Consider the following 24,069-nt stretch of genomic DNA (forward strand, 5'->3'; position numbering starts at 1 on the left):
AGGAACACTGATTCTCAGGTGGGTGGAAAGCATTAACATTCTACCCATATTCCATCAGCTTCCTAGGATAATTACATTGCACTTCCATTTGCACTTTGTTCGTTTTACTTCAAATGTCTTTCCCAACAAATCTCTTTAACTGCACAGACAGGCTCATAGCAGATTGCCAAGGAAGCAGATGGTCAATGCCAGGGCCCAGGAGGGTTGTGACCAGTCCTGGAGACCCCAGGCTGTGCTTTGACCTGTAATGAGACAGAGAATGGAAGGAATATCACAACTCTGTTCCCCAGGAGCCACTGCTACTTGGAGACTATTTGCCTGTAGACCCCTTCACTCTCAGATCTCCCTGAGTTAGGGCTCTGATTCTGGGCCAGGAGTTCGGGAGTCAGTCTGTGCAGTTAGGGACTCACCTTCCTGCTCCAGGCTCTCCATCCCCTCATACTGGGCCCATGCAACTGCTCGTCGCTGCTCGGGACTCAGAAAGGCCATTTGTTCGGGAGTGACAGCCACGGCCTGAACACTGGTGAGACTAGACAGCTGGGTGGGGCTGAACACCACCTGGGGATGGGAGCAGGCATCAGGACATCCATTGTGGCCCTCTTCTGTGGTCACCTCAGACCCCATCCCATCAGTGCTTACAGCAAATTTAGGAGCAGGGATGACAGAAATGGCCAGAGGGGTAAGGCCCTGGATCTGTCCTCGCAGCAGCGCGGAGAGAGCCAGGTCGGGGATTCCAGCTGTCAAGGCAAGTGGGATGGGCCTCCAGATGTTATCCTACCCTGGCCTTCTCTAACTACTCCCAAAATACTTTTCCTCAGACCTTCCCCAGCATGTCTCTAGCCTCTTACCTAGGTGCCTTAGACTCCCACCTTAAGATTCCAGAGAAGTCCTCCACCCAGTCAATTCACGATGCGGAAACTGGCCCCTGACACCCAGCCCCAGCGGTGGCCTAGTCTCCCTGTACCTGCTATTGTGCCAATTTCAGTGAAGATCTCGGGCCCCCAGTTACTGACTGGGCCAAAGCCACCAGGCAGCACCAGGAGCTGGGCCAGAACCTCCAGTTGCTCTTCAGAACATGGGAGATGCAGGTTGCCCAGGAAGAGAGCTGCTTGGCTGTGGAAGAGTGGGAAGAGAAGGGAGGAGGATTCAGCCACAGTGACAGGGTCCGTGGTCATGAGTTGGTGGTAGCGATGACTTTAAGCGAGATTGCTTCCTCCATGGGATCACTCCCACATGATCCTTCCCCGGTGAGCCCACCTTCCCCACAGGACCACAGCCCACCCCCTCCTCTATGTGTGACCTAAACTCCCAACTGCTGATATGCTGTAGCTCCTCAGGCCGAAGTCCACACAGTGCGTAGCCCAGTGCAGTCAGGTGGAGGAAATCCAAGTGGCTCACGTGTCGACCACTCTGCCGCAGGAAACTGGAAACCACCACCCGGAGCTGGAGTTGGGGTGGAGGTCACAGGATAAGGAGAAAAGTCATGAGGAATTCATGGATGGGGAACTAGCTGCTTAGGGAAGGGACAAGTGCTACTGGATTTTCTTATTAGTAGGACCTGAAGAGCCAATTCTGTGCTGCGCTTAGTCGCCCAGTTGTGTCCGACTCTTTGCGACCCCACGGACTGTAGCCCTCCAGGCTTCTCTGTCCATGGGGATTCTCCAGGCAAGAATACTGGAGTGGGTTGCCATGCCCTCCTCCAGGGGATCTTCCCAATCCAGGGATTGAACCCAGGTCTCCTGCACTGCAAGCAGATTCTTCACCGTCTGAGCCACCAGGGTAGCCCAAAGAGCCAACAACCATGGGGAAGGTTGAGGATCAAAAAAAGAGGACAGGAAAAGAGGCCAAAGGGAAAGGAGGCAGGAGGAAGTATTATGTGTCCAGGGCCTCAGTGAATAAATCACTGCTCTAACTTCCTACTAGTATGGAGTATTAAGAAAAGATAGAAAGCATGGCCATGTATGGTCACAAGACAGAAATTCCTTGGGCTTTAGATGGCCTGGAGGCATTCGGAAAGTGGTAGAGAGGAGGAAGATGTTACCTGGCTGGAGCTCCAGCCATCTATCTGCCCCAGGGTGCTCAGCACGCCCCAGTCCACCAGGCTCAGCTCCTGGAGTTCCCGCTCTCCTAGACCTATTAAAAGCCGACCCAGCTGCAGGATCTGCTCAGGACGGAATCCCCGGGGGGGACCCCACAACTGGAGAAAGAGAGGAATGGTGTGAATGGGAAAAGCACAGAATTAGGAGTCAGAATGCCAAGGGTCATTCTTGCCTCCGACCTGAACTGTGTAACTCGAAGCAAATCCCTTGCTTTCTCTGGGTCTTTGGTTTCTTCAACCGTAAAATGAGATGATTGGATGAAGGTTCCTCTGACTAAAGTGTTATTGAAAGACTCTAGAGTCTCAGTAGGAAAGAATAGCAGATTCTAGTCCATGAGTTCCAGTGTGCACCAGACACGGGGTGGGGGTAGCAGGGGCAAGATACAGATGCCCAGACCTGATCCTCAGAGAATCTTTCTTCAGTAAGTCTACAATGGGATCCTCAAGCATTTCAAACACCTGCTCCCCAGATGATTCTTTCTTTAATAATTTTTCCCCAGATGACTTTGATACCTGCTAATGTTGGTAAATTCTAGTCCCTCTAACCATTTCACTAGCTTCCTGTCCTCACTTTCCATCCCCTCTGACTTCATACTCAGGATCCAAACCCCCTAATTCTTTTATGCCCTATGTCCCCCATCTCTCATGCAGCTATCCGTTTCCATGTGGTATGGTTTCCATACCACACCCAACCAGCTTCCTATGTTCAACCTCCAACCCTGACTGGACTCTCCATCACTAACCTGTTTTGCTTTGCCCATTGCTGCCCGGAGTTTCTCAGGCCCAAGTCCTGGGTCTTCCGCAAATAGTGCGAGGCAGTCCTCAAAGTCCAAGAGCTCCATGTCTGCGATCTGGGTTGCAGACCAGGCTGATGGGAATGTCCCTCGTACATCTGCACAGTTTGGCACAGGTTCTAAAGGAGGATGACAGGGTCAGGGGGTCAGTGCAGTACTAAAGCATGCCCAGAGTGGTCAGGTCCAGGGGCATGAAGGGTGGGGGCCATGGTGGGTGGGGGCCTCCTCTCAAAAAAAAAAAAAAATCCCAGAGAGGTATCTGTAGATGGAATGACCCCTCCAACCTTTAAAGGACAGGCTAATATGGGCAGTATGGCTCAAGGGATTACTGTAGTGTGAGATTCATAGGACTCAAAGATATTAGAACTGGTGACTGGGGAGGACGAGCCCCTCATTGTACAGACGGAAGACTGAAGGGCTTGCCCAGGGACTGCGTGGCTGATCTAGGTTGAAACCCAGGTTCCTAGCCCCACAGTGTCACCTTCCTCCATCCTAAGCATGTTCCCAGCAGAGAGCGCCACACTTATCCAAGCCTAGAGCTGAGTCAGCTGTTAACAGGGCTAAGAGAGCAGGGAAAGGGGAGTCCTGGGCTAAAAATGTAATGAGTGATAAATTCACAGAGGTATAGAACCCTACAACTGGAAGAGGCCTTGAAGATCATCCCTCACTGCTCTGGGCTTTATAGATCAGAAAACCCCAGCCTAGAGTGACCTTGTACAAATCTGCTGAAAGGGCACAAGTCTGATTGCGTGGTGGATACTTCTTCCTGTACCCCTTGCTGGAAGTATGGGCATCCGGGCCATCTCACCCGGGAGGTTCTCTGCAGCAGGCCGCACAAGCCCAGCTACCAGCGCTGCTTTCTTGGGAGCGAGCTGTGGCCCCGCACACAGCTGTCCAGCTCTGCTCTGCTCCCAGCTCTGCTGCTTCTCGAGGAGTCGCTCCAGGGTCTCTGGGCCCAAGGCCTCCTGGGAGAGAAGGTGGAGGGAGGGTGGGCAGAGCCAGGCAGGTCAGGAGCAGCTGCTACAGCTGTAATTCCGAAGTCCTGTCTCTTTTCAGCAGCCTCCCCCAGATTTGGGCTTCACATCCTTTGCCTTCAACTTCCTTGGCCTTAGCGCCCCCCCTGAACTAGCTCCCCAGTCCCCTCTCTGCTCTCACTCCCTCCTGTGCTCCTTCACCTCACCCTGGGGATCAAGGAAATAGCCTCGGGAGACAGAGTGAATACTAGGCGTCCTGCTTGCTCGACTTCATCCTGGCTCCATAACTCTGGTTTCCTGAGGGACAGAAAGAAGATCAGGATGCTGAATGGACTGTGAGGAAGAGGAAAGATATGCTGAGACGGGGGACTCAGGGCTCCAAGGGCCTCTGGCATACTGAATGGGCTGCCACTGAGGAGGGTGGTTGAAAGGGTGGGTGAGGATGAGTTAGAATCTGGACTTGCCGGAGGCCCATACCCAAGAACAGGCTCCTGCAGCAGCAGCCATCCCAGCTCTGTGGCAAACAGCCCTCCGAGGCAGAAGCCTTGCAGCTGACTGAGGTGGGCCAGCAGGATCTGCAGGGGGATCCGCCGTGTGCTCTCTATGCCCAGGAATCCAACCAGGGGCCCCAAGGTCTCCAGCACTTCCCTTGACACTGTTGTCTCCTTTGGGGCCTGGAGGGGGATCAGACCTTGGGACGACACACCTCTGACTCAGAGGACCAGTCTCTTTGATCAAGACACAAAGACCTTGTCTCCCTCTAGCTCCCGATCCAAGATCCAATGAAGCTTATTGCCACTGTCCACTTTTCTAAACTATGAGCCCAAAAAGGAACAGGTGGAAAGACTGAGAGGTGGAATCTAAGGAATTTCTAATACTCCAAGGGATATGAACAAGAAACATGAAGCAGACTATCAATGAATGGAAGCCAAAGGTAGATCTAGGGCCCTGTAGACAAAAACCTGCCTGGCAGCAAACATTTGAGTCTGGGCCTAGAAGACAGAGCATTGTCTGAGTGATGACAGTGGCCCAGGCCACAGTTCTGAGTTTGGTGGGGGGATTCTTACCAGGTTTTGTAGTGCCCGCTCTGCCAGGGCTGCCCGGTGGAGTGGGGTCAGGGCCAGCAGCTGCTCTGGAGCGCCTCGTACCAGTTCCACCACTAACATGATGGATTCATTGGACAGTCTATCCATCAACTGGACTCTGTAGCAATTTGACAACAGGAGGACTTGGAATTCAGCCAAGTTGAGAAGGGAACCACAGAATGCACCATTCCCCAGACAAGAGGTAACACCAGACCAAACCCTGTGGCCCTGGATAGGAACTGATATTTAACAGACCCAGGCCCAATTTCCACCACAGTGCTTACAGGGAGAGAACAACAGGAGAGACCTATTTCCAGTCTTCTTGGGAAGAAATGACGAACAATCCTACCTCATCTAATAGAATAAAAGAGCCCAGATGTTAAGTATCATTAAATCCCCTCCCCCATTTTATGGATTAAAAAATAGGTTCATATGAACTTTCCCAGTGGTCCAGTGGCTAAGAATCCACCTTGTGACGCAGGGGACGTGAGTGTCATCTCTGATTGAGGAACTAAGATAATGCCACAGAGCAACTACTGAGCTCGTGTGCTCTGGAGCCTAAGAATGACAACTAGAGAGTCCATGAACCACAAAGAAAGATTCCACTTGACCCAGTGAAGATCTTGAGTGCTGCAACTAAGAACCAACACAGCCAAACTAATTAATTAATTAGAAAAGAAGAGTCCACCTTCCAATGCAAGGGACATGGATTCAATCCCTGGTCAGGGAACTAAGATCCCACAGACCGTAAGCCAAAATGAGGACCCAGCACAGTGAAAAAAAATTTCTTTAATTTAAAATAAATAAATAAAATAAAAAATGGAAACATTCACAGAGACCAAATGGTGGGGTCTTACTCTCAATTCCTATTTCCCACCCTTCCTCTATTTATTGTGAGAAGGTCCCCTCTGATTTGTATAGTACTATACAATTGACCCTGGAGGAGGGCATGGCCACCCATTTCAGCATTCTTGCCTGGAGAATTCCATGGACAGAGGAGTCTGGCAGGCTACAGTCCACAGGGTTGCAAAGAGTCAGACATGACTGAAGTGACTTAGCACTCATGCACCAAAGTTTTTTTAGGTGTTATCTCATTTGATTTTCATGGCAAAACCTGGGGGTAAGAGGTATGTTAGAGAAGGAAATGGCAACCCACTCCAGTACTCTTGCCTGGAGAATCCAATGGACAAAAGAGCCTGGCAGGCTATACAGTCCATGGGGTCACAAGAGTCAGACATGACTTAGTGACTAAACCACCATCACCACTCTTTCACAAACAGATTTGAATGGCATTTTTAAAAAGCCTTTTTGCAGAAAAATCAGAGTGATACTCTATACTCTACCTAAGGTTGCCAGGTCTGGAACTGGGCCATGTAGTACAAAAGCCCAGATCTGTGGAAAGACCTTTAAAAATGTAAGGATAGAGTCAGCTCCTTCCCAGAAAGACTGACTGGAGTCAGCCTTTTCCTGCTCTGACTTACAGTTCAGTTGGCAATGAGGTGGGGATGGAGGTGATATGGGGGGAAAAAGCCTGTGAGTGAGATACTCATAAACTCCGAGTCTCTAGTTTAGGAGGAGCCTTGGGTTCATCAGTCTTCTCTCTCCTCACCCATACTTCAATCTGTTCTGTAACATTCTTGCTGTAGGGCCATCCAGTCTAGGCTTGACTAGCTCAGAACTCACCACCACAATCTTCCTCATATTGTGCAAAATTCTGATTTTCATTCACTGGTGCTAGTCCTGCCCAATGGGGTCATTCAGAAACATGCCGATCTATTTTCTATTTGATGGCTCCTGGGGTATTTGGACACATTTATTGTGTGTTTTGGAGGAGCCTGTAGGCTACAGTCCATGGAGTCACAAAGAGTCAGACACGACTGAGAGACTTCACTTTCACTTTATCACATGTTTCATACATTTTCTCTTTACTTACTCCTCTGAACATACTGAGAACACAGTGCCCTAAGGAGACTACAGTCCTGTGGGGGCAGGATTGAACCATTACTTCCCTCATTTTATGTATTTAATTTTAATTACTTTTTTTGGCTACCCCACACAGCTGTGGGATCTCATTTCCCCAACCAAGGACTGAACCCAGGCCATGGCAATAAAAGCCCAGAATCCTAACCACTAAGCCACCAGGGAACTCTCACTTCCCTCATTTTATACATTCTACCAGTATTAATAGGGCCTAGGTTACATTAAGACTGCTTGGCAGGTCACGTCACAATATTGCCACCTTCAGCTGCCCCATTTTGGGGGTCTTGTTGGGGGAGCCACTCACCACCTAGAGCAACTTTGAATAGCATCCTTCACTTTAGGCTGTAACTGATGTCAGGGAACAACCAGACAGAAAAGCACTGCCTCTAGGGTGTTTCCTAAGAGCAGCTCTTCCACCCCAGGCTGAGCCTTCTGAGAATCCAGTATCTCCAGGTGTAGCCTTACGGTAAGTCCAGGAGGAGCTTGGTGTCCAGCCCACTCAGCTCTGGCCCCAGGGTTGCCAGCTCTGGCTCTGGCATTGCCATCCTCCGCTGTAGCTCTGCCCAGATACAGGTCCTCTGTGGGGCAGAGTAGGGAGGCAGGTTCAGGACAGAGCTGAACACCGAGCCTTGGTTCTCTACCCGGGGTCCCGGCCTCCCTGCTCCCACTAATGCCCAAGCACCCATCTCACCAGGCTCCCTCGGACCCCAGTGGGGAGTTGATAAATCATGTGTACCACTTCAAGGAAGTCTGCCATCCAGTTGATCTGCTGCAGAAACTCACAAGACATGCCCCCTGCCAGCGTACCCAGAGCCCTGTAGGTGTGTGAGTAGGTACATGCTCATTCAACACATGCCACAGCCTGTCTGCACCTTATATCAACATTCTCAACACGAGGACAGATGTTCATTTACAGTAATTTGCAGTTTGAGAAATATTAAAGAAAAAAAAGAAATATTTTTTCGATAGATATTCTCATTGGTCTCCCACACCATTATTGTTTATTAGAGAAGAAAATAAAGATTTACAGAGGTCGAGTGACAGTCCAATATCATCCTACTAGAAATGTGGTCAACTGAGGCTAGAACCACATCTTCAGATGCCCATGGGTTTTTTGCTGGGGGTGAAGGTAAAGTGATCCTTGCTCCTGTTAAGTCCTGCTTGGTCAGTGGCTCTGAGGGGTTAATCAGCAAATATCTATCAGAAGCTTACACTGGGCCAGGCACTGTGTTAGGTACCTTATATGCCTTATCTTGTTTAATCTTTACAACTACCTATGAGATAGGTACCATGTCAATACTTATTCTAAAGAAGGGAAAAATGAGGCTTAGAGAGGTTGAACATCTTGCTCAAGATCACGAAGAGGAGACAGGGCTAGGACCTGAATCTGAGTCTTCTCAAAATCCCTGAGATCCACTCAGGATGGATGTTGTGCTCTAGAAGGGCAGGAGGGTCAGGAGAAGAGGAACCAGGAGAAGACCCACAGGCTGACCTACAGGTCACTGATCCTCATACACCTCCCACCCCCACCCCTGGATATCACATGGTGCCTGGCACACCGTAAGCACTCAAAAAAATGTTAGTTGAATTAAACTCACAGCTCATTACAAGTTACTCACTGCAGATTCCTGAGGGTCAGGTTAGTGGGCACTTGCATCTTCTCCCAGAGAAACTGTGCCTACAAGAGAAAGAAAGAGGAGCCGCTTCCCAGCAGAGCTATTGCCCAGGAACCTAGGACGCCTTGGAGCCAGGGCTGCCACTCCACCCTGTGGGTCCCACCAGTCTCCTACTCTCCCCAATGCCCAATCCCTGGGAAAGAGAGACAAATAGGGGGAAAGGGGAGGAAGGAAAAGCATCCTAAGGGCTGCTGGGAGTAAGGTGCCCAATCTAGGGCTGAGGGATGCGTGAAGGAGGCGGAAAATGTTGAGAGAAGGGAGTTCTAGGCTAGTGGGAAGAATCACCTGCTGCTCAGACCAGGGCAGGTCCCTATAGCGCCTTCGGTCTGCCAGCAGAGCAGCAGCGTCCAGCTGTAGCAGCTTTAGTGGGAGCAGGGGCAGCAGGCAGTCTGGCCAGATGGTGGGGATAGGCTGTCGGAGGGGTAAAGTGTAGCAGTGTAGTGATAGGTGAGAGCGTCTGGACTCAGGCCTCAGGGAAGAAGGGGAACTATGGTGGCAGAAGGGGACCTGAAACTAGAAAGGTGGAGTGGCAGGTGCCACCCTAGCAGGGCACACTCTAGAGCCCTCGCGGTTGTGGTCAAAGGTCCCTGCTGTCTAGGCACCTGACGGACTAAACTCCCTTAGTCGCTCTGAGCCTCGGTCTCTTTTTCTGAAAGCAGGGTGACTGCCCTGGAAGATTCCTCAGACCCTCGGGGCTTTGATGTTCTAGGACATTATGCCTTCCTGCTTCGGGACAGAGAGAGCTGCTAAGGTCTTAGAGGACACAGAGCTAATGTAGACACTCGGGCCACTTGCAGGGGGAGAATGTGAGGCAGTGCCAGCTGTGTGAGACAGCCCTAGGACGGGGAGAGGAGCTTAGTTGGCAGAAACCACACACACACACATACCATACACACACACACGTACCTGTCCAGGGATGCACACAGCTGCACCAGCTCCTGCTGCACCCGTATTTTTAACACCATCTTTCACCTGCATGAGAATTGGCTGTGTGTGTGTGTGTGTGTGTGTGTGTGTGTGTAAAAAGTGGGGAGGTTTGGGGGTCCTTCCCTGGCCACAGGGAAGGTGACCCCTCCCAACCAGAGCCCTCCTCCCTGGTCGGCTGTCTCCCTGCTGCTCTCCTACCCGGAAGGTCTGCAGCAGCGCCGCGGTCTGGCAGGCTGAGAGGCGCGCCAGTTCAGGGGCCAGGCAGGGACAGGCCCTCAGCAGAACTCGCCTCGGGATGGCCTGGAGCGTCTGGGAGCTGAGGCCTGGAAGCAGAGGGTGCAAGGAGCAGAGTTCCTCCAAGGACAGCTGGGGAGCAAGAGAGACAAGAAGCCTGAAGAAGACGGGCCAGGTCGAAGGGAAGGGGACAATCACGGTAGAGAGAGGCAGCAGGGGTGAGAGGGAGCCAGGGAGGAGGGGGACGGATAGCTTGGGCCATGCGGAAAAGTTGCTGCCACTCACGTCACGCCTCGGGAGGAGCCGTCCAAGCAGCAGGACAGCCTAAGGCGGGAGGGAACAGGAAGCAACAGCGCTGAGGCCCTGGCAGCCAGGTCCCCGAACAGGTCCCTGGGGCCCGACCTCCCAAACTCCCAGCTCCCGTTCCACCATTCCCGTGACCAGCCCTTCTGCATCTGAGGAAGAGGGATGAGGGGGTTCTTCTTGGGACAGAGGAAAAGGAGGCTTTGGGGCGGGGAGGGGGCCGGGCAACAGCATCCTTGAATGTAATTGTCTGTAATTGTAATTGTCAGGTCACCCACACCTGGGCAGGGGTGACCCTGGCTCCTTGCAGGGCGGGAAGCATGGCCCTCAGCTGCGGCTCTGACAGCTCCTGCAGGAAGCGGAGCCCCAGTTGAGGGAAGAGAGGAGCCCAGACCCGGAGCTCCCGGGGGCTCAGCACCGCTCCTCCGGATGAGCGCAACACCCCCAGAAGTTCATAGGCTACCTGTAACCAAAGAAGGTTTGGGTCTGAAGAGAAAAGACAGGCGAATCTAAAGCCTCCTCTTTAATCCTACATCTGGATATTCCAGGGCCTGGACTGTGGCTTGGAACCAGGGATAGGACAGGAGCAGTTTGGGCTCAAGTCATCAAAGGAAATGCTGGAGATGTCGTGGACCAGATGGAGTAGAGTCAGGAAGAGGTGGTAACAGGTAAGAGTGGCCAAGGAGTAAGGAGATTAAGAACGAAGGTGAATGTGGTGGGATGAGGGCTGGCTCCAACTGTGCTCCAGCTTGGCTGAGGTGAGTGGGCACATCTTCCGCACAGACCACCCCCCACGGGAAGCCTGGAGTTCTTTTTTTTTTTTTTGATAGCCTGGAGTTCTTGAGGGCCTGGGCCAAGGGGCTCACCCGTCCTTGTGGGCTGAGGGTCCCGTTGGCCGCACATTCCAGCAGCCCCCGTTCTACCGGCCCCATTGGATCATTCAGGGGAACCAGGCTCTGCAGCTCCTCGGGAGTCAGGAAACAGGCGAGGGGCCCCAGCCTGAGGAGGGCATGAAGCTGGCCTTCATGTGGTCACTGAGGCTGCTACTAAGGCAGGGACTGTGTGGGTACAGGGAACAAGCACTCTGACCGCTGAACTATGAAACGTGGGTGCCACAGACAGGCCTCTCTCCCAGGGCCCTATGATGCCCTGGGGCCACGCCTCCTCTGTTGTCCCTTCCCTCCTGGGACCCCAGCCCGTCCTGGCAGCTGCACCTGCCTCTCCGCTGCTCTGGCCTTGATCACTGGCCCCACAGGCCCTCACCTGCGCACCTGCTCCTCTCCATCCTGGACACTCTGGTTCACCAGGCTGCGCAGCACGTGTCGGGCATGTCCTGGCCCAAGACCTGCTGCTGGCCAGCTGTCCTCCAGGGCCTGGATCTGGAGTGGGGAAGGTCAGCTCATGTTGGGATCACTGTGGGACACTTGTGGGGAGGGGCTCACTAGGAGACAGGTTACTGATGCCATCCCACATGCCCGAAAGCTTGCTAGTCAAATAAATGAATTGTTCTCATACCTGGTGAGGACTGAGCTGCAGAAAGTTCTCCAGAGGGAGATGGGGGAGCAGGGGCAGTGCTGCCCAGAGCAATTCCTGGGGCCAGGCGGGCACTTCCCCAAACAGCTCAGGGGCCAGCAGTCGCCTTGCCAGAGCCTCCTTCTGTTCAGGCCTCATTCCAGGGCTGTAATCCCGGATGGCGGCCAGGCTGGGGAGAGAGTGGGTCTCACCCCTTTGCCCTGTCCCCTGGCTCTGTGCAGCCCTGCTGCACATGGACAAGAAGGACTCCCTAGTGTTAAGAGAAGGGGCTGTTCTGGGTGTGTGGGCTTCCCTGGTGGCTCAGCTGGTAAAGAATCTGCCTGCAATGCAGGAGACCTGGGGTCAATCTCTGGGTTGGGAAGGTCTCCTGGAGAAGGAAATGGCAACCCACTCCAGTATTCTTGCCTGGAGAATCCCCATGGATAGAGGAGCCTGGTGGGCTTAAAGTCCATGGGGTTGCAAAAACTTGGACATGACTAAGTGACCAAGCATAGCACAGCCCTGGGTGGGTAGGGTTGACCCTGACAGGATCGGGAGGAGTAGTACAGAGTCCTTACACACTGTCATTGGCCAACAGGGATGGTGGGAAGCGCATCAGGTCGGAGACAGCCAAGAAGGGGATGAGTGGTGAGAGGTCAATGAAGAGCTGGGAGGTGAGGCGTGGGTACCGCTGCAGCAGCAAGGCTGTCAGGCGACCCAGGGCCTGCTCCTCAGATGGTGGCACCTGTGGGGGCATGGGAACAGATGCCAGCTCTGGAGATACCCACTCTCCTGGCCCCGGCTCCTCTTGCATTCCTCCTGCTGGAGCAAGCCTGCTGCCTGCCTGGTTCCAGGTGCTCTTGATGCCTAGACTTCCCCCGCCACCCTTGTCCCCCTCTCCCTCCATGCCCACCTGCAGCTGAGCCCAGGAACGGTGCATGAGCGTCAGGAAGCCCTGAGCAGCCTCCCTCTCTGCTGAAAGCACCAGCTGCTGGAGGTTTTCTGGCGGCATGTGCAGGTATGCCTGGGCACAGGAGGTCATAGTGGTTATGGCCTCACTGGGCACAGATCACCCAGCCCGCCCACACACCCTGCCCCCATCTGTTACCTGCACTAGAATCTGCAGGGCCCAAACACTCTTCTCTCTCTGCAGCAGATCCCACAGCACGGGCTGGTGGGGACATAGACAAGATACCAGGAGAGTTGTCCCCTCTGTCCCTCCAGCAGCTTCCCAAGGTCCACTCACTAGGATGCTTGTCCTTCTGAAGGTGTGTGTGTGTCTCCTTTAGGTCAGGGACCACAGTCTTTAACTTCTTCTATAGCCTTTGCCATAGCTGGCTCAGTAAATATTTGGAGATATGAACCAAATTTGGACAAGGGCATGGCAACCCACTCTAGTATTCTTACCTGGAGAATCCTATGGACAGAGGAGCCTAGAGGGCTACAGTCCATAGAGTCAAAAAGAGCCAGACAGGACTGAAGCGACTTACCATGCACGCACATGAACTAAATTATTACATTTCACTGGTCCCAGGAATTGAGAAAGGTGGGCCCTACCATGGAGTAAAGACTCTTTACATTCCCCACAGCATCTAGCAAAGTGCTTTACGCATAACGGGAACTCAACGAATGAACTATGGTGTTCACATATTCCAGCCCCTTCACTCTACAGAGAAGAAAACAAAGCCCAGGAAAATCAAAGTAAATTGGCTAAGACCATGCCTGTGGCATAGTCAAACCTAAAACTTCTGATCTGCAGTCACCCTGAATTTTTCTCATTTCTGCCTTATCTTCCTATATTTTGCCAGTTTCCAATTCTCACTCTCTAGGGACAGAATTAGAGCCCTCTAACTTGATCCCTTTCCTTTCTGAAGCAGAAAGGAGGTAAATCAAAGAGTCAGGAAGAATAATGAGATAACATTTATTATATATTGTCTGTATATCATATACTAGCGCTAAGCCCACAGCCGGTATCATCTGATGTAATCCTTACAGCCATCCTAAAAAGAGTGGCACCATTATTCTCCACCGTTTGTTTTTCCTTTTTTTTTTCCCGAGACTTTTTTTTTGGCCATGCTACACGAATGTGGAATCTTAATTCCCCAACAAGAGGTTGAGCCCGTGCCCTTGGAAAGGAAGTGTGGAGTCTTAACCACTGGACGGTCAGTAAAGTCCCTCCACCATTCATTTATAAAGGACAAAAGTATTGTTCAGAGAGGCTGAAAACTTGTCCAGGGTTGATCACAGAACTAAGGTGTGAACCCAAGCCTGGATGACTCAGAGCTGCGAGCTTAACCACTGCACTGCTGTCTCTCAGTAAGATCGTAGAGAATTCCCGTGGAGACCCTTCTCTCTGCTCCGGGAACTTTCACTTTGGCAGATCACTCACGCTGAAGCAGGCCAGCAGCTCCATCTTGCTTAAAGCGGGGCTGGAGCTGTCAGTGGGGTCAAAGCCTGGGGTTGGCTGCTCCTCCTGTTCCAGGAACTCCCCGACGGTCCTCAGCACGCTGCGCCGGCCCTCTGGGCGGAAGGCATCCCAGAAGGAGCAGTTGTCTGGGAGACTGGAGAGCATCAGGGCCTGACCCAGCATTCCCTGGGCCTCGTTCCCTCCGGCCCCTGGCCCCAGGAGGAAGGTCAGCAAGCGCAGGAGATAGTGTAGGCGTGTGGGGTGGGCAAGGGCTGGCACAGAGGACTGACAGCGTGGCAGCTGGGACAGCATGCCAAGCAGGAAGGGGCCTGGGGCCAGGCAGAGTGGGGACGGTCCCAGCGGTGGCAGAGAGGGCAGAAGAGGACCCAGTAACCCCTCCAGGAAGCAGGTGTCATTGCCCCCACGACTTATCCTGCACTGGCCAGCTAGCCAAGGCCAGGAGGGCACCAGGGCCTCGTACATGGTGTCGTTGGCACAGACCATCAGCAAGAAGCTGCCCCCATCTGGGCAGCGTTCCCCACACGGTCCGATGTAGCAAGGGGGGAAGGCTGTGACATCCGGGGTGGGGCCCTGGCACACGTGCTGAACCCAAGCCTGGTTGCTGGGGGGCACAGCCTGCAGACTTGCTTCCCCACAGAGCCGCTCGGCCCACAGAGTCTCATTCTCCAAGAAGCAGCCCCAGAAGATCTCTGGGGTCAGGGGGACAGGGGGCAGGCCTTCAGGGCAGCTGGTAGGGGGTGGGAGCAGGCCGGCACAGAGCCGCTTTACCAGGCGGCGGTTGGGGCCCGAGAGGGTGGAAAAGGAGAGGTTGCCACAGATGGCATCTAGGAACTGCTCAGGAAACTGGTCGTGGCAGGCCTGGAGCCAGCCTTGGGCACCTGGCGCCCATGAGACTGCATACCACACAGCTGTCTGGCAGATGGCAGCGGTGCTGGGAGGGGGCTGCGGGGTGACAGGCTTGGCATGCTGGCAGAGCAAGTGGATGGAGAAGTTGGAGATGCTGTAGGGTGGTGCCGGGCCTGAGAGGTTCTCGCAGAGGGCCTCCACAGAGATGGCCCGCCGCTGGCGAGGGCTGATGTGGGCTGAGGGTTGGGAAGTCCTAGGCAGAGGCACCCCCGTGCTCAGGCAGTGGAGGAGGGCAGGAGGGGGGGGTGGCGATCCAGACAGAAAGCCCAGTGCCCGGACATCCCAGGAGAGGTTGTGCCGGATGCCCCTGGGAGCAGAGGGAGGAGCAGGCAAGCAGCTGGTCAGTTTGCATTTCCTCCACTTGAGGTTTCTGGCCCTGGCCCAGAGCCCCACAGGGAGGGTGACAAGCATAGGCTTTTCCAAAAGTGAGGTCCCTGGGAGTGACGGTGTTTAAATGTTGGGATGGGGGAGGGGAGAGAGATCTGTCCCTCCAAGGCACAAAGTCACCAGAGTTGCCCAGCCAGAGCCCCTTCTGTCCACCTGGCCCCCTTCTTTCTCCTTTCTGCACACGCTTTTAGGTAGCTTAAATAAAATAAAACCTTCGGTTGGCCTCAGATCAGGACATCTGCCCAGCGACTGAATATGTCCACCTGTGCTCTGGTACTGTTGTACCCAAACAGTAAGGGGTGGAGGAATCAAACCTTGCCCTCTCTTCCCATACTCTATTAGTTAACATTTATCAAGTACTATGTGCCAGGCACGGGCTTCCCAGGTGGCGCTAATGGTAAAGAACTCGCCTGCCAATGCAGGAGACATAAGAGGCGCAGTTCGATCCCTGTGTCGGGAAGATCCCTGGAGGAGGGCATGGTAACCCACTACAGTATCCTTGCCTGGAGAATCCCATGGACAGAGGAGCCTGGCGGGCTATGGTCCACAGGGTCACAAAGAGTCGGACGCAACTGAAGCACCTTGGCATGCACATACTTCTTCTAGGTGGTTGACACATACAGTGTCAACTCATTTAATCCCTTGTGAAAACTCCGAGGCAGTTAATATTACCCACAGTTCATGAGCGAGGAAACTGAGGCATAGAATGATACTCTAACCTGCCCAAGGTCACATGGCTAGGAGGAGGCGAAGCTGGGGCGCCAACCACCAACAGTCACCCTCTCAAACCACTAAACCACAGCCTTCTCATCAGCTTCCTCTCCTGCCCTGAAAGCTGATGGCTTCCCAGGCCCCGCCCCTCAGAACTCCTCTCTCCTTACTCACCACAAGAGCAGCTGCTGAAGGTTGCCTAGGAGGGAAAGGGAAAGGAAGAGGACTACCCCAGTCTCAACCTTGCTGGCCCTGCCACAGCCCAGCCCCGGACCTGGTGGCACTCACCTCCCTGGCACTGCCCATTGGCATCGGGCTCTGGCTGCCCCAGAATGGAAAAGACCTCATCCTGCAGGGAGTCAGTGATGCGCAGCAGCCCCTCCTGGAAGGTAGCATAGAGGGGGGCCCCCACTGTGCGCAGCAGACCCCCCCAAAGAGCCTCCTCAGAGCCCAGCTCCCCCACTGGGGCAAGCAAACCCAGCAGACCCTGCAAGAGGTGGGGGGCTGGCTCCCTCCCATCGAGGCCCGTGGCATTGGCGGGGTCCACGCTGGGCTGCACCCGCACCAGGGCCTGCCAGCGCGTGCCCTCTAATAGCAGCAGCAGAGAAGGCAACCAGTCAGCCGCCAGAACGCAGTCAGAGGGCCCATCGCGGGTGCAGGGGGGCCGGGTTGGGATAGGGGGTCCCCCAGGAACTAAGGCTCCCAGCAGCACCTCTGCGAGGCCACTCAGCACACCTGCCTGGTGCCCCAGGAAGTCCCGGGGGGTCTGCTCCTGTCCCAGCAGGGCCAGCACGTCCCCTAGCAGCCCTAGCATTGGCTCCCAGTCCGGACTGCCCCTCAGCGTCACTAAGAAATCGTGGAGCCGGAGGGCAGGGGGCTGGAGAGGTGGGGGCTCTCCCACCGGTCCCTCCCCCATTCTCCCAGGCTCAAAGGAAGAAGAAATGTTGGCCAGGAAGGCAGAGAACCGTGAGCGGCTGAGGGACCCCTGGGGAGCCTGGCCCAGAGCAGAGAGCGCTGACTTCAGGAGGGAGAGACCCGAGTCCAGGGACTGAGACCCAGTAGGGACCAGAGTCACTGTAAGGAGAGAAACCAGAAATCACCAAAGAGGGAAAAGCCTGGGACCCAAATTCAGCCCTGGCCTAGAGCCCAGTCCCTGCCTGGATGAGGTGCAAAAGATGGTGAGCTGAGTCCCTTTCAACAACCCACATTAAGTCTTGGCCTAATTTCTTAACCTTCATTTATTTTTTTTCTCTAACCAGTTAATCTCTGCATTCTTAAATCTCTTTCCAGCAACCATCCCCATCATGCCCAGCCCAGCTCACTGTCCCCCTCACCTGCGCAGGACAGCAGCAGCAGGGGCCGGAGGCTCAGAGCCATGTTTCCAGAAGAGTGCAGGTGCTAGAGATGAGTTCTGGTTATTCTTACCTTGTGTGGGAGAGCCAGGTGAGGACAGGGCACGGCAGGCAGCCCCAGTCTCCGCTGACACCGTAGTGTGGTCTTTCAGGAAACAATATCTGTAACCTGACAGCAGATTTGTCACCTGAGCCACTGACTACCTGATCCTTCGGCTTTGGAGAAGGAGTGCCCCTGTCAGAGGGAGCAGTGATAGCGGATCCCAGGGGACCCTGGGAGGAATCCGAGGATATAGCTTCAGTTAGGAGCCAGGGTGCAGATAAGAGGAGGCAGACATAGAGACGGAGCAGTTCTGGAGATCAGGAATGTAATCTAGAAGGGTCTGCAGAAATATATATAAATAGCATTAAATAAACAATAATATCAGAAATATAAGGGGGGGAGGGCCCAAGGGAGCTAAAAAGCAAGTAGAATTCAAGGGAATTGAGGAAGAAAGGGGGCCAGGAGAAAGGATCTGAGCAGTCAGGTGCATACAGAGAAGAGGAAGTAAGACAAAGGTCTGGTCCAAGGATGGAGCGCTTGGGAAGAGAGGGGCTTTTGATTCAGTACCCAGAGCCACAAAATGTTAAGAGTTGGGCAGGACTTCAGAGATCACACAGACCAAATCTCTCATGCCATGGATAAGAAAACAGACCCAGAGAGGAGTGACTTGCTCATTCGGTCACTCCAGGGTTTGGATTTGTCTTCTGGCCTTCTTTCTGTGGCCCAGGTGAAAGCCCTTAGAAAATTCTGAGGTGAGAAAAGAAAGAATGAAACCAGGTTAAATTACTATGCAAAGGGGCTACTCCTCACACACACATGTGTATGCACACAGAAAGAGGGAGAAAGAGACACTGCTCTTAGATCAGAGAGATCCATCTCTCTGATCTGGTCAGGGTGAGAAGGCTTGTCTGCCGTCTGTTTATATCCCAAGGCCTTCACTTGACACCAGCTCTAAAGAGTAATTCAACACCAAGGCTTCACTCAAACCATATTCTCTTCTTCTTTCCTTAGAACTCTTCTTTATTCTATTGCCCAAACCCGTATGTTCAAATCCATTATTACTGCACCTCTGTCCTGGAAGTTTCATTGACGATCATAGAATTTTAGAACTGGAAAAGACTTCAGGAATCCTCTGGTAAAAACTTCTCATTTTATAGATGAGGAAATGGAGGCCCAAAGAAATAGAATAACTTGGCCCACGGCAATCAAAGGAGGTGAGGGCGGTGCTGGGATTTTCCAAAATGAGTCAAAAAGTTAGAACTAGTGAAATGATCTATTGCCTCACTGTGCCAATATTTTCTCTTTGCTCATCAGAGTTACCACGTCTAGTCTGAAAAACAGAGAGGAGAATCAGAGGAAGAATACGGCCTGGGTTCCCAACAGTTTCCTACTCCTGGTTCCAACCCATCCTGCAAGCCACTTAAATTTCTGCCCTTTGTTCTGTAACAACCCTCTTAAAAGAAATTCTCCCTTTTGCTGATAAGGTAGCAAAATATGACTCGACTGGATTCAAATCCTGTGTGTCCTGGGCAGTTTCTAAACTTCTCTGTGTTGGTGTTCTTTTCTGCTAAAATGAGAAATACTAGTATAGAGTTGTCATGAGTGTTAAATTTGACAAGGCATTTAAAGTATTCAGCACAGTGCCTGGCATTCATTCAAAAAAAAAAAAACTACCTATCATGTGCTAGGCACTGTACAGAATAAACATTCACTAAATGTGACGACTGTTATTAGTTTAGCTCAATATGATTCTTTTATTTGAAGCTACAGAGTCGTAATTAATTCAGAAATTGTTACCAAGAGGTAGTGTCTTGAATGAAAGACCTTTAGAACAAGTATGGAACTAGCTGAGTCAAGCAGAGAAGGGAACAATGAGGACTTCCTCAAACCAGAAGGGGAAATTCTTGGCAGTCGACCAGATGATGAAGCAGATTAAGCAGTCCTGTTGCTGCCAAGGATTCAGACTATGTGCCAACTGAGGGTGAAGTGCTTAGGGTTTATAGCAAATATGTCAGCCTTATTCAATATAAGCAAGTTACTGCTTATAGTCTGGTAAAAGTTCAACAAAAGCAAGACAAGTTCCAATCCATGGATAAGAGCAATCCAGAACCAACAAACTGAAGTGACAGGGGTCCAGAGCAGGAAATTAATCATGTGTTTTGCTTAAGTGAAGTGGGTTAGATTGGTGTGGTGATTGCTATGCTCTGTGATCTGGCAACTGGAATGGAGATACGTGGGAGGAGCCAAGGGAGTTGAGAGATCTGCTGCTGCTGCTGCTAAGTCGCTTCAGTCGTGCCTGACTCTGTGCGACCCCAAAGACGACAGCCCATCAGGCTCCACCTTCCCTGGGATTCTCCAGGCAAGGACACTGGAGTGGGTTGCCATTTCCTTCTCCAATGTATGAAAGTGAAAAGTGAAAGTGAAGTCACTCAGTCTTCGACTTAGCGACCCCGTGGACTGCAGCCTACCAGGCTCCTCTGTCCATGAGATTTTCCAGGCAAGAGTACTGGAGTGAGGTGCCAATCTGAAACATCCTCAATTCCCTAAACCAACCGCAGGACGCTTTCTGATTAGAACACAGGCTTCCCTTTGTAAAGCATTTGGGATCTTAGTTCCCCAACCCGGGATTGAGCCTGTGCCCCCTCCAGTGGAAGCTTGGCGTCTTAGCCACTGGACTGCAAGGAAGTCCCATTTTCCTACCTTTCCAGTTTGCCTTTTATAACTGAAATATAGATATATACTGCTAAGGACCCAAGCAACCCCCAGATCTCTTGCAGTTAGGTGGAGTCCGGTGATTAGTCTTGGCTAATGGATAGTAAATGACTAAAGAGCTAAGAGCGAGTGAGTGATGCTGTTGAGGTAACCTGGAAACCACACGTTGAGACAGCAGTGTCATAAGGCTAATTAGCCCCGATTTATCACGCAGCATTTAGAGTCAATTCTTATTTGTGAATTCTGTCTTTGCGGATTCCTCTGCTCACTAAAATGCATTTGTGACCCCAAAATCAGTAACCATGGCAATCTCACAATCATTCACAGACATGTGCAGAGTGGTGAAAAATCTGAGTCGCTTGATGTGTATATTCCTAGCTGAGGTCAAATAAGGCAGTACTCAGTGCCCATACTACCCTGAATGTGTTTCATCTCGTCTGATCTCGGGAGCTAAGCAGGGCCAGGCCTGGTTGGCACTTGGATGGGAAACAAGGCAATACTCTACCTTCTTCTCACACTGTAAATAAGTGTCCTTTTCACCATCTATCTAGTGCCACAATTTTAGTATTTTTGTGCTTTTTGTTAGTAATTTCACTGTTTAAAATGGTTTTCCAGCTTCATGCTCCTAAGCACAGGAAGGCTGCAATGCACCTTACAAGAAAACGTGTGTATGATAAACATTATTCAAGCGTGAGTTATAGTACTGTTGAAAGAGGCCAATACTACTGAATCAGCAACATATTATAATTAATAAGGTGTCTTTAAACAGAAACACCTTACAAAAAACATCCTACAGGAGGGAAGGGGAGTTTGGAGAAGAATGGATACATGTATATGTATGGCCGAGCCCCTATGCTGTCCACCTGAAACTGTCACAACATTACTAATCAGCTATAACTCCAATACAAAATAAAGTTTAAAATAAAAACACCATAGATAAAAGAAAGTTATGTATCCATCCAATGATATTTGAAGATGTGAGGGATAGTTGGAGATCAAACGGGGAAACTATGGTCCAAAATTAAAGCTTATTACAAACCGTATGCAAAAAAATTTTAGTTACATCACAACTGTATCTAAATCCTAACTTCTCTTCCAAAATGCTCTTGAGGAACCATCATAGTTACCTGGCATAGAGTTTGAGTCTCTTCCTTGACTCAAGGATAGTTATAGATGGGCTTTCCTGATAGCTGGTAAAGAATTCGCCTGCAGTGTGGGAGACCTGGGTTCATTCTCTGGGTTGGGAAGATCCCCTGGAGTAGGGAAAGGCTACCCACTCCAGTATTCTGGCCTAGAGAATTCCATGGACTGTATTGTCCATGGGGTCACAAAGAGTCCGACACAACTAAGCGACTTTTACTCACTAATAGCAGGGATACTAGGTCAGGGTAAGGATAAAAAGGGAGCTGGAGGAGTAATGGACTCGTTGCCAGTGGGGTTTGATCCTTAGGCCCTGAAATATTTTTATTTCGTTAGAAAAAATTTTTTTGGTTGTGCCTGGGGGGCTTGTGGAATGTGGGATCTCAGTTCCCCACCCAGAGATTGAACCTGGGCCCTCGGCAGCGAGTGTGTGGAGTCCTGACCGCTGAACTGCCAGGGAATTCCCTGAGCAGCATTTTGAGTAGTTGTTCTCAGAGTAGGGTCTGAGGACCAGCAGAATTGGCTTCACTTGTTGACATGTTAGAAAGTACAGAATCTCAGGTCCCATCCTCAGGGCCTATTGAATCAGGTGTTACATACACACATTAAAATTTCAAAAGCACATTATAGCTATATGAGGACTGATTCCCCTTCTGGATTTTTATACCTAACCTCAAATGAAGTGGAGGACTTCCTTGATGGCTCAGAGGGTAAAGCGTCTGCCTGCAATGCGGGAGACCCTGGTTCGATCCCTGGGTTGGGAAGATCCCCTGGAGAAGGAAATGGCAACCCACTCCGGTACTCTTGCCTGGAAAATGCCATGGATGGAGAAGCCTGTAGGCTAGAGTCTATGGTAGGCTACAGTCTATGGGGTCGCAAAGAGTCGGACATGACTGAGCGACTTCACTTTCTTAAATGAATGGCCTGTGCTTGCCACCTCATTTTTTTAACTCCTTCTTTTATATATGTGTATATATATATATATTATTTATTTGGCTGCACCAGGCCTTAGTCGCAGCATGTGGAATCTCTTAGTTGTGGCATGTGGGATCTAGTTCCCTGACCAGAGCTCAAACCCGGGCTCCCTGCACTGGGAGCGTGGAGTCTTAGCCACTGGGCCACCAGGGAAGTCTCCCTCTCAGACTTCTTTTTTTTCCCTCGCAGACTTCTTCCTGGCTCCTCTTTCTCTTCCTGTCCTTCAAACGTTCCTGTTTCCCAGGCTTCTGTGTCCAGTCCACTTTTCTTCTATTTGCACTAAATGGAAATCTTCTGTCATCTCTAATTCTGGCCGATTCCTTTGGGGTTGCTAGGTACACAAGTGCATCTAAAATTGTATCTGTAGTTCTTCGTTCCAAATACTGATGCCATCTTTCTTATTATACGATTTTATAATTTTATTTATGTATTTTTGGTTGTGCTGGCTCTTCACGGCTGCTTGGGCTTTTCTCTAGTTGTGGTGAGTGGGGGCCGCTCTCTAGTGGAGGCGCACAGGCTTCTCATTGTCGTGACTTCTCTTGTAGCAGAACATGGGCTCAATAGTTGAGGTGCATGGGCCTGGCTGCTCTGTGGCAAGTGGGATCGTCCCAGACCAAGGACTGAACCCATGTCTTCTGCACTGGCAGGTGGATTCTTTACCACCAAGCCACTAGGGAAGTCCATTATTACAAGATTTTAAATACAATACTGACGTTTATTTTTCAAACATTTGTGTTTTGTTCCATATTTTATGGGAAATGACTAAAATGCTTTTCCTTGAAACATAGTTAGTTCTTAGTTTTAGAAAATCTTTACTTACTTTATTTTAAAAATTGAGAATTCATATAATATAAAATTTACCAGTTTAGAGTATACAATTTAGTGTTTCAAGTATTCCTCAAAAATATATGTTCATACATGTTAACACTCAACAAGTGACAGAATTTTTAATAATAAACATTTCTAAAGATTTGAGTCATCCAACAGGATCCTCTCTAGATAATGTTACCAGTAACTAGAAACATCAAACATTGGATAACCCCCTTTCAGTGATGTTCTGTAAAGTGTTGCTACTTTGATGGGAGACAGATTAACTCTGAGGGCCCTTCTAACACTAAAAATCTGTGGGACATACTGATCTGCCCTGCCCGCTACAGAGTGGACTCAATGCCCTCAGAAATAGCAATGGAAAAAAGGGACGCAGTTTTGGCCCAGAAACAGGTGAAAACACTTTGATCAACACTTTGATTAAAGTTAACGGTGCACAGGAGAAGCAATGTTCTTAGAGTAGCAATGGGAACAACTGTTGTTGCTGTTCAGTCGCTATGCCCAACTCTTTTCGACCCCATGGACTGCAGCACACCAGGCTTCCCTGTCCACTATCTCCCAGTTTGCTCAAATTCATGTCCTTTGAGTCAGTGATGCTATCTAACCATCTCATCCTCTGTCACCCCCTTCTTTTGCCTTCAATCTTTCCCAGCATCAGAGTCTTTTTCCAGTGAGTTGGCTCTTTGAATCAGGTGGCCAAAGTAATGGCAACAAGAGTTCTCAATTAGTCACACTCACAGCTTCTGGGGTCTCCTCACCCCCAACCCCCAGGGACTTGTACTCACTAGTGAGGTAAATTAGGACTCTAGTAGGAAGTAGACGCTTCAGAAACGATGGGCTGTCGTGACAATGCCAAGGGCAGAGTGAGACTCAGGAGCTGTGGGAAGGGTAGAAAGCCAAGGACCGGGGCCCCCAGCAGCATCTGAACCAACTTTTCACCTGATCTGGTTGTCTTTCAGTATCCCCTCTGTCTCCGAGACAGATCACTGCACAATTATTAACAG

General features: G+C 51.1%; 1 protein-coding gene across 1 annotated transcript; it reads right to left on the bottom strand.

The window, feature by feature from the left end:
* Nucleotides 1–153: 153 nt before the first annotated feature.
* Nucleotides 154–17,392, bottom strand: STRC (stereocilin). The gene is made up of 29 exons (XM_005892601.3): nt 17,350–17,392; nt 16,304–17,089; nt 16,190–16,214; nt 13,973–15,224; nt 12,692–12,754; nt 12,497–12,607; nt 12,162–12,328; nt 11,587–11,773; nt 11,335–11,450; nt 10,938–11,070; nt 10,352–10,534; nt 10,054–10,092; nt 9,733–9,900; nt 9,514–9,579; nt 8,893–9,018; nt 8,551–8,609; nt 7,623–7,746; nt 7,397–7,509; nt 4,934–5,069; nt 4,344–4,540; nt 4,073–4,163; nt 3,701–3,857; nt 2,842–3,011; nt 2,042–2,197; nt 1,301–1,443; nt 965–1,113; nt 640–737; nt 411–558; nt 154–242 (listed from the first exon to the last, which is right to left on the bottom strand). Exons 1-29 carry the CDS (start codon nt 17,390–17,392, stop codon nt 154–156), a joined length of 5,295 nt encoding a protein of 1,764 aa, XP_005892663.1.
* Between the last annotated feature and the right edge of the window lie 6,677 nt (nt 17,393–24,069).

The sequence above is a fragment of the Bos mutus genome, chromosome 21 (assembly GCF_027580195.1).
Source record: "Bos mutus isolate GX-2022 chromosome 21, NWIPB_WYAK_1.1, whole genome shotgun sequence".
Lineage (NCBI taxonomy): Eukaryota > Metazoa > Chordata > Mammalia > Artiodactyla > Bovidae > Bos > Bos mutus.

Bases quoted from the DNA above. Each gene is read 5' to 3' on its own strand.
- STRC (XM_005892601.3), bottom strand. From the start codon at position 17,392: ATGGCTCTGAGCCTCCGGCCCCTGCTGCTGCTGTCCTGCGCAG. The intron at 11,451-11,586 runs GTATGAGAACAA...TCCCCACTCCAG, and splicing joins TGCAGCTCAGTCCTCACCAG to ATCCAGGCCCTGGAGGACAG. The intron at 3,858-4,072 runs GTGAGGTGAAGG...CTTCTCTCCCAG, and splicing joins CTATTTCCTTGATCCCCAGG to GAGGCCTTGGGCCCAGAGAC.